The sequence below is a fragment of the Hippocampus zosterae genome, unplaced genomic scaffold (genome assembly GCF_025434085.1).
Source record: "Hippocampus zosterae strain Florida unplaced genomic scaffold, ASM2543408v3 HiC_scaffold_373, whole genome shotgun sequence".
Classification (NCBI taxonomy): Eukaryota; Metazoa; Chordata; class Actinopteri; order Syngnathiformes; family Syngnathidae; genus Hippocampus; species Hippocampus zosterae.
The window spans coordinates 20,227-30,064 of record NW_026262913.1 but is presented as its reverse complement, the minus strand read 5'-3'; the positions used below and the strand labels follow the sequence as shown (position 1 = coordinate 30,064).

The 9,838-nt window shown below is 53.9% G+C and overlaps 3 protein-coding genes across 3 annotated transcripts; 2 read left to right on the top strand and 1 right to left on the bottom strand.

Annotated features, from left to right (window-relative positions):
- Positions 1 to 510: 510 nt before the first annotated feature.
- Positions 511 to 1,061, top strand: LOC127595046 (uncharacterized). The gene is given in 2 exon segments (XM_052056756.1): positions 511 to 976; positions 979 to 1,061. Coding segments are annotated over 2 exon segments (549 nt in total).
- Positions 1,062 to 4,778: 3,717 nt separating this feature from the next.
- Positions 4,779 to 5,790, top strand: LOC127595043 (probable tRNA N6-adenosine threonylcarbamoyltransferase). The gene is given in 5 exon segments (XM_052056752.1): positions 4,779 to 5,118; positions 5,121 to 5,219; positions 5,222 to 5,312; positions 5,314 to 5,429; positions 5,432 to 5,790. Coding segments are annotated over 5 exon segments (1,005 nt in total).
- Positions 5,791 to 8,044: 2,254 nt separating this feature from the next.
- On the bottom strand, positions 8,045 to 9,343 carry LOC127595045 (ATP-dependent zinc metalloprotease YME1L-like). Its single transcript, XM_052056755.1, is given in 1 exon segment — positions 8,045 to 9,343. A coding segment is annotated over 1 exon segment (1,185 nt). The 5' UTR covers positions 9,230 to 9,343.
- Positions 9,344 to 9,838: the final 495 nt, after the last annotated feature.

Genomic DNA, 9,838 nt, shown 5'->3' with positions numbered 1-9,838 from the left:
CCCAACCCCAACCCCAACCCAACCCCCAACCCCAACCCCAACCCCAACCCCAACCCCAACCCCCAACCCCAACCCCAACCCCAACCCCAACCCCAACCCCAACCCCAACCCCAACCCCAACCCCAACCCCAACCCCAACCCCAACCCAACCCCAACCCCAACCCCAACCCCAACCCCAACCCCCAACCCCAACCCCAACCCCAACCCCCAACCCCTTTGAAGCTGATGGTGGTCACCCTGAACATAAACAGAAAAACGAAAATATGATGATGAGGTGTTGAAGGTGCTGGCGAGGGTCAGGGAGCTGGGGGTGCCGGTGGTGCACTCCTTAACCCGGAGCCGACTGGGAAGAGCGGTCACTGACAAGTTCAGGCCGAAGCTGGGCTGGCCTCGGTGATAAACTACGGAAGGATCACAAGAGCAGGAACAGAGCGTGCTGGAGCTGCGGGCGGCTTTGCGGGCAGGCTACCTGAAGCTATCGTAAATGGCCGGATGAAAGACTCAAATTTGATGAGCAAGAAAGAAACGAGCTACGACTGGCTGATAAAGGTTCTGATAATTGGGGACTCGGGTGTGGGCAAGACCAACGTGCTGCTGCGGTTCTGCGAGAACACCTTCAACTCCAGCCATCTGGCCACCATCGGCATTGACTTCAAAATCAAGACCATGGAGATCGACGGGAAGAACATCCGCATGCAGATCTGGGACACGGCGGGGCAGGATCGGTTCAAGGCCATCACCCAGACGTACTACAAGGGCGCGGTGGGCATCGTGCTGGCCTACTCCGTTACGGACCGGGCTTCCTTTACCAACATCGAGAACTGGATGAAGCAGATCAAGAACCATGCCTCCGAAAACGTGGTCAAGTTCCTGATCGGCAACAAGGCTGACTGCCAGGACAGAGTCGTTTCCGAGGCAGAGGGGCGCGAGCTGGCCGAGAAGTACGGGGTTGGCTTTAACTAGACTAGCGCCAAGGAGGGATTAATGTAGAGGAAACCTTCGAGACCATCACCCGTCAGATTAAGGACAAGTTACTCAACACGGGGGAGGGTCCTGGTTGAGTCCGGGTCTGCTGCCGGCAAGCTGAACAAATCCAAGGAGCCAAGCAAAAAGATGGGCTGCAGCTGTCTAACATGACCCCTATAATAATGCCATAATCGCAGGAGCGCGACACTATATTGTTAGTACCGCCGCAACAAAGGCAAAGCATACCCCAGCTGCTGCAGAAGCAGGGCAAGCCATGACAGATAACATACTCCAAGAACAAGTACCTGCCAGTTGCTCATGCGTCCGTGCGGACAGCAGGCGCGACAAGGGGGTATCTAGGGGCAGTCTCACTGCCGGGCTGAGGTGGGGCGATAGGGGAGGTCCATTAGGAGTAGTGTCCAACAAGGCTGACCTGCGTACACCATCCAGCGGACACTCCTGGTGGAGCAGATTACGAGCGAGTGATGGTAAATCTGCCTGGTTCTACTCGGCGCAGGCGCAGGGCCCTGACCTGCTCGAACCAGGGAACAACGGGCCCATAGGCTGAACTGGAAGCATTCAATTGTTCTTTCGCAAAATCCCGCGGATTGTCTGTTCGAGATTCTGCTCGTATCTGCAGGTGGTCAAATAGGCATTTTAATGAAGTATTCATGATCACGGGCGATCGTATGACAGTTTGTGGCAAGTTTCCTCAAGCAGCCCCAAGATGACTTCGTAAGTGGACTCCCTGCCCTTTTTCTCCTTGCCGATCTCCTCGATGGTCTTTTTAACGACCTCCTGTAGAAGGGTGTAGATCCCTTGGTTGCTTTCCTCGTGCTTGCTTTTTTCGAGGGCTAGCATGCTTTTGGCTCTGTTTATTTCCTCCACTGATTTCTTGTAGATATCCGAATCAAAATCCTGCCGCTCCATATCCTCGGTCCGAATGAGTTCTTGCACTTTAGGCAAATCTCTTTAAATCGTCGCTGTCAGATCCTAAACTGCCTAATCACGACGCTTAGCTTCCTGGCTAAGCTCTTGCTTGAAAGCCTTTGTGCGCTCGTCAATCAGCCGCGTCATCCTGGACTCGATTTCTTTCCGGCTCTGACACTCCCAGTCGATAAAATTGCACAGCTTTTCCTCCAGCACCTAATTGGCGTGGGTCTTTTCTTCGAGCAGTGTTTCATAGTCCTGGCGCTACTAGTCGATCAGCTTATTCATCCGTCCAATCTGTTCACGAAGACCACTTATCTTCTTGAGCGAATTACTGTAAAGGTTGTTGGACTCATTGTCAAATACTCCTAGTCGTTCCTCGAGATTATCCAGGCGAGCCTGTTTATCCACGCGGTCGGGGCAGGCGATCGCTCCTAGCTTCTGAGAGAGGGCCTGCAGCCTGTTCCGGGCCTCCAGACTTGCCATTCAAATTAACCGTTTTTATAATTGATCACATCAGGCCAGAGCTAAGGGACATCGCCTTGCTAAGCTCATGCTAAGCATCCATCATTTGCAGTCGAGTGGTGAGTCTCGCTCGCGCACCTGCGTTCTTAATCTACTCGTTTTCATCGCTCTCCTCATACTCCTTATCTTAAAGGCGCTTCTTGAGCCGTTTGAGAAGGAAGCCGGCCGTACACCCTACTTTTTATGGGATCTCCTTGCTCTTCGATTTGCGAGTTTCTTGCTCCATCAGCCAAATCATTAACAATTCGAGAGTCTCGAAGAAGGACTGGCTCGGCTTTATGGACAGATGGTTGGTGAGATCTTCCACGTCAAGCAGCTCACTTTACTTTGACTGCGCCACTGCAGGAATGATTTCTTCAAGAGGGAGTCCATTCAGTTCGAGCGTCGATTGCAGGGTAAGGCGCAAAGCCACATCGACTTTGTCCTAATTCCCTCGGTTTTCGACTACGAATGCAAGCATTTCCTAGAAGCTGATGAACCCCTTTTCCTACTTGTCGATGGCCTGAAAAAGGGCCATCTGCATGGCGGCACTAAACCCTCGCAGTCCACCCGTTCGGAAGCACTTCAGGAAGGCGTGATCGGTGATCACCCCCCGTTTGTTGTCTTCAGGAAGATTGTCCAGCACTGCCTAGAATATCTCACTTAAGCTCTGTTTATTCCTGAGCATGCTGTCTATCTTGATTCCGCTATTGACTCTCCGAGTATCGAAGCGCTGCTCCCGCTAAATTTTGCCGATGCAGGAGTCCAGGAACCCCAGCCCATCCATCAGCACCACCTCCTCCTTTTCTCGATCGCCCTGAATCTGGATCGGAAAGAGGGCTTCTCCTAGTGGATCTCGAGGTGACTCCCTAACATCTTCGACTTGGTTCCCCATTTATCGCACTCTAAACTAGAAAAGCTCAAAGTCAAGGAACTGATCGTTGTTTTCAAGCAAGCGTTCTTCAAAGTTAAGGATGTCAAGTAGGCTGAAGCCTCGTTGTTTTAAGAACACTGCTAGTTTTTCGATTATGAGTTGGTTTTCTTATGAGATCGACATCCAAATCGACTTGAGGTCCTGGCTGGTCATTGCCTTCGCGGCCGAGACGTGCGGGGTATGAACTTGCTAGAGGCCCAGCTTGCTGAGTCCAGACAGGAATTCCTCGAAGGTCACTTTATCAGTGGAACTAATTTGGTCTAGCAACAGTCTGAAGTCGGCCATCTTCACATCCTGCTTGCAGATTTAGCGAGAGTATTTGTAGTCGAATTGTTTGAAATAGTCGGTGAAGGACTGCCCCAAGGCCCCCAGCGTGTGGCTGAGTCGGTCTCGGAGGCGCCTAAGGTCGACAGTACTCTTGAGCTGAAGGGGCGAGGCCAGGCTCTATAGCTATTCATTCTTGGACCGCATCTTTTTCACCTGGTCATCAAGAGCAAGCACCTTATACTTCAAAGCCTTGACGATAGTTCGATAGTCTTCTCGCGTCTTCTGCTATTTCATTTAGAAAAAGTTGATAATCAAAGCGAGGTTTATTTGCTAACCTTAGCATCAATTTTGCTCAGCCTGCTCTGGAACTCTGCCAGAGAAGGGCGCAGGCGAGCTTCCGGGTTGAGGCACTCCAGAATTAGTTGCTGCAGCTTTTAGCCGCAGTGACTTGGCAGCAGCGAAGGTCTCACTCTTTGCATTTTCTCAGCCAGCTATTTTTCGCTCGAGGCGGACCAAGGCAGCCGACCTGTAGCAAGCTAAAAGCCTACAACACCGACTGCGAAGATTTCACTCTACTCGCCATAAAGGTTGTGAAGAATAGCCTCAGGAGCCATATAGGCAGGTGTCCCAACGTTTTCCTTGGAAGGTGTCAGGGCCTCTTAAAAAGTGCAGGCGAAGCCGAAGTCAGCTATTTTGAGAGTTTCGTGTGTTACGAGGAGGTTGCTGGGCTTGAGGTCTCTGTGGAGGACATGGAGACGTAGCAGCTCTGCTAGTCCTTCGGCGAGCTGACTCAGATAGGAAATGATTTCTTCCTCGGTGAGGCGGCGCTGCTTGAGGAGCGTGGCGAGACTGCCGTTCGGGCAGAACTCAGTCACCAGATAATGGTTATTTTTCGTGGAGTAGACGTCAAGGCACTTGAGTATATTGTTATGCCCCGGTCAGGCTGAAGCAGCGGATCTCGCTCTCAAGCAACTTACGCCGGAGGGGTGTCAGGCTAGCCTCCTGGATTACTTTGATGGCCACTTTGGCTGCAGGGTCGTTGGCCGGGTGACCGGTGTAGACCCTCGAGGAGAAGCCCTTGCCGATGAGGTGAGCCGTGCTGAACTGGTAGCGCCCGATCTCCTTTAGGACAGGTCGATGCCGGTCTAGCTGGTACATTAAAATTATTTCTCTAATAATGCTCGTCCTGGGGATTGAGGGGTCTGCCAACAAGGTGGGAGTGGGCTTGCTTCGGGGATCATAGATCCTCGCCAATCCACGCAGGACCTTCTGCAGTCCTCCCGGCACCGGCTTCCTTCCCAAGGAAACTGCTGAGCACCATCGGGCGGTCCTCATTGAACTTGTCAAGCAAGCCCTCTAGTAAGGTAAGGCCAAAATAACAGATGTCCAGCTCATTTGCTACACAAAGGGGCCTGGGATGGCGCCTCCGCTATTGGTCTGCGCAGTAGTCGCCAGGACCTTAGCACTGCGCTTTGGAATCCCTCTGCACGGAGTCAACCACTGCATCGGGCATATCGAGATGGCAGACTGGCTACGGGGCTGCATCACCCTACGGTGCTTTATGTGTCGGGAGGGAATACACAGGTCATTGCATACTCAAGGCGCAGATATCGAATCTTCGAGAAGCGCTCGATATCGCGGTGGGAAATTGTCTAGATCGGTTTGCGCGGGCTGGTATGTTGCCAAATGATCCGGCTCCGGGTACCACATTGAGATGATGGCTCGGGAGGCAAGGTGTACGTGCCAGGACCCTACTGCGTTAAGGGCATGGACATGTCCTTTTCCGGACTGCTCTAGTTCTACAGTAAAAAAGCGAGGGCCTTGCCTCATCCAAGAAACCGGTCGCCTACACGATGCAGGATTTGTGCTTCTCCTTGCAAGAAACTGTGTTCGCAATGCTAGTCTAGGTCACCTAGAGGGCGATGGCCCTGTCCAATTCAGCAGAAGTTATCGTGGTTGGCGGGGTGGGGTGTAACCTGCGCCTACAATAAATGGTTCGGACCATGGCACAGGCACGAGGAGGACGGATGGGCGGGATCGACGACCGGTACGCGATCGACAACGGAGCCATGATTGCGTATGCAGGGATGTTGGACTACCAGGCAGGGGCGCGGATGCCTTTCTAAGAGTCCTTCGTGACCCAGCGGTTTAGAACTGACGAGGTCGAAGTTATTTGGAGGGATGATTGATTTAAATGCTTTATTCACTACTTGCCTCAGCTTGCGCACAGCCGTGGCTAGAAAGTGTCACTGTCGAAACAGGAGTCACTACCCCCTCCGACTTGAAATACTCCACCTGCCCCTGCCAACAGTACACCTCCTTCTGTGTCCAGCAGTGCTGCTGTGACCCGGCTTGCAATGCAGCAGATGTCGCTCACTGGCTGAGTCAAAACGCCTGCAGGGACTAGTTCCTCAACCAGACCTTTGGAGAATCTCTGCCATCCTCTAAGATCAGTCAGGTGTTCAGTGTGAAGGAAACCGCCAAGGTGGACTATTTCGGATACTTCTTTTTGGCAAATGCCACTGGGGCTCCAGTCGGCAGAAGCTGGCTGAACGTGCAGGACAGCGATGGCTATTTGGGCGCCGAGCGATACCTGCCCGGAGTCAACCTAAGATTGTCCACCACCAGCAACATGGCGACGTTCGCGAGCTCAGGAAGCAGGTGTGTGCAAACGGCAGTGCCTTTCGCAGTGGACCGCGGTACTGACTGCACGACCGTGCTCACCGCAGCCGTGTGCCCGACCCTGGACGACTTATTGCCAGCTCAGATATGCATAACATACGAGTGCGCAGGGACAGTGCAAGTGACATACACGCCCGCTTTGAATAACGCGGTGGTGTCAGGGACTTCTTGCTTGAATGTACCAACCTCGGTTACGTTCTAAGTCATTGTGGGTACCTACAGCTAGCAGGCCGGCTACAGCATCTCTCGGGTGCAGGCCGTCGTGAGCACGGAGACCAGGGCGCTGGGCGAGCGACTGCGGATCAGCAACAACTTCAAGTTCACTCCGGAGGTTCAGATCCAGACAAGCGGTCCCATCGGCTACACAAATGGACAACCCTTGCTGTTCTTTAATAATGCTTCATCAACTTTCTCAAGCAACAGCATGACAAGCACTGCCCGGCCCATCCGTTTTGGGAATAACTTGCAAGTGCGATACACTCCTGCCTCGACAGACCAATTCGAGCCTCTTAGATCCTTCACCAATGGCTCTCTGGCCCTCTCGGCCTTCGGCAACAGTTCTTTTGAGCAGTACGTGCCCATCACTCGCGCTGGCCGTGTGCTGAGCGGAACTCTGCCGGGCGAGCATCTGCTGGTCATTTACTCGCAGGCAGGGGCTGGAAAGGCCCTGCAAAATTATCTTGTCTCTGCGACTGTGACCCAGACGATCGGGGCAGGGACTGAGCGATTCATGAAAGTGGAGTTCCAGCGGGTGGACCGGGCAGAGATCGAATCTGGAGCGGACGATCTCTACAACTATCTGCGGCAGGCACTGGGTCCCGTGCAGCAGCTGTTCAGCCTGTCGAGCAGTTTCGGGGAGTGAGGCCGTTATTAATTGATGGAAATCAGTGAGTCAGACGCCTTCACGGTCAGCTCCAGCGAGTTCAGGACGCTGAAGGCCAAGCTTGAGCAGCTGGGCATTAACAGCAAGAGCCTCTCGGCCAAGAACTTCAAGCTGGTCAGCATGATGGTCACCGAAATCCTGGCTCACAAGGTCAAGCAGCCCGAGGATAGTGCCGAGGAAAGCGAGTACCTAAACACGCTCTACAAGACCAACTCCGTGCTAGAGAACCTGCACCTCAAGCTCTCGAAGCAGCTGATGGCCGAGAAGGAGCGGCTGGCAGAGCTCCGGGCAGGCACGGGGCAGGCCGCCAGCGTGAACTCGAAGTACAAGTCCTACTACGATTATGAAGTCCGACTCTGTGATTCCCTTGCCCAGAAATGCAAGGCGGTCGGCAACCTTTACAACGACGTCGCAGTCAAACTCAAAGGAGTCAACAGCGACGATCTGCTCGGATGTCCTGCCTACGCAGAGGCCAACCTGGCCAATAGCCCCAACCAGTGCTACGCTCGCGTGCTGCAAAACCTGAAGCCGTTGCCGGAGATCAAGGCCGAGCAGCCAACCTTGGCCGTATAGAGCGGGGAATCGTTCCTGGAGCGGGAGCTGCACGAGAATAGCATGCTCAAGACGCAGGTGGCCTTGCTTTCGGAGAAGATCAGCAACAGGCAAGCTGAGATCGGCAGGCTGAGCAGCAAGATCAGCGCGGCGACGCTGAACGTGGAGCACCTGGCGTCGGAGGCAACGATCAAGAGTCTGCGGGAGCAGAAGGACTCGCTCGACAGCCAGCACAACTTTTTGCTAAAGTACATCAAGGAGTTCGAGCGCCGGGAGTATCTCACTTCGAAGCGGGTCAACTCAACCAACCTTAAGCGCAAGTGAAATCATCGCACCAAGTCCTTGATGTCCGACACCTCGATCGTCTCCTTCTCCACTAGCAAAGCCGCCATGCCCTGTAGCCCCTTCCCGTGCTGCTCCAGCAGGGCCCTCACCCTCCCGTACGACTCTTCCAGGATCTTCGTCGCGCGTTCGTCAATCTCGTAGCGGAACCTGTCGCTGCACTCGGTGCGATCGTCGATCGTAGTCATCACTCCGTCCTGCTGGATCCGCAGCAGGCGGTACGCAAAGCTGGTCGCCTTTTTGAGGTCGTCGCTGCAGCCGCTGCTGACCTTTTGTGCCCCCAGGAACAACTCTTCAGCCACCCGTCCGCCCAGCGCCACATCGATCATCGCACGCAGCTCCCGCTGGGTCAGGTCATTGCGTTCCCTGTCGTTGTGGAACGAGGTGTAGCCCTTGGCTGGGCCTGCCCCGCGGATGGTCACTTTGCGGACTGAGGGCGCCTTGGGAGTCAGGTAAGCGACTAGGGCGTGTCCAGACTCGTGGACGGCGGTGGCCATTTTTTAAGTCGGGGACTGCTTGCGGTTAGACTTAATCCCCAGGCGCACTCGCTCAAGAGCATACTAAAAGTGCCCTTTCTCCGCCTGCTGTAGACCCTCCTTGACTGCCTTGATAATTGAAATGTTTACCATGTTCTCGATGTCCGCCCCAGTAAACCCTTCAGTTTCGCCTGCCAGGTCCCGCAGGTCCAGTGACCCGTGCCTGATCTTGCCCAGGTAGTAGCCCAGCAGCTGCTCCCTGCCCCTGCGATCCGGCAGGGGAATGTGCACCACCTTGTCGAATCTGCCGGGGCGCTTGATGGCGGGGTCGATCACTGCCTCGAAATTAGTTGCGCCGATCACCACCACGTTGTCTGCAGAGCTGAACCCGTCCATCTCGGTCAGTAACTGGTTCAAGGCGGCCCTGCTGTGGTTGGGATCAGTGGCGTTTCTCCGCCCTGCGATGGAGTCAATCTCGTCGATAAAGATTATGCTGGGCCCTGTGCTTTTGGCCTTCTTGAATAGGCTGCGTACTCGTCTGGCTCCCAACCCCACCAGCATCTCGTCGAACTCGGACCCACTTTTGTAGTACAGGTTGCACTTAGCCTCGCCGGCCAGCGCCCGGGCCAGTAACGTTTTGCCCGTTCCAGGAGAACCAACGAGGAGTAGACCCCTGGGCAGGTCTGCCCCCATCTTACGATACTTGGTGGGGTTCTTAAGGTAATCCACCAGCTATTACAGTTCCTCTTTGTGCTCGTCGATGCCATACACGTCTGCAAAAGTGGTCGTGATGTTCTTCTCAGGCTCTATGTCCTCCGAAAACAGTAAAGTAGGAAATCCCTTGTTGTTTTTTTTTAAAAATTACCAGAAAAATGTAGAGAAAAAAATAATCGTGATAGCCCATTTTAAGAGAAAATACCGGAGACGGGAATAAAACGAGTTTTTTTATTTGGGGATCAGAGACTTGTAGGCATTTTAATTAGCTTTGGTGGGATGGGCCAGCCATTGCTGCTGGGCTGCGGCCAGCTTGCGCTCGAACTCGAACTGATTGAGGACCACGGCCTGGGATTTGTAATAGTCGGGCAAAAAAGCTTAAAAGCCCTTCAACTGGCTGAACTTGCTGAGCATGCGCATGATCATAATATTAAAGTTGATGCTGATGCTCGTGTGGACTGTGCTAAGTACTGTGTAGGCCTCTCAGCGGACCATTGAGGAGGACCTGTAGGCAATCAACGACGCCATCCCTCCCGACTACGCCCAGAAGGAGGAGGCCCTCTTCACCATCCTCGCACGCCAACTCGC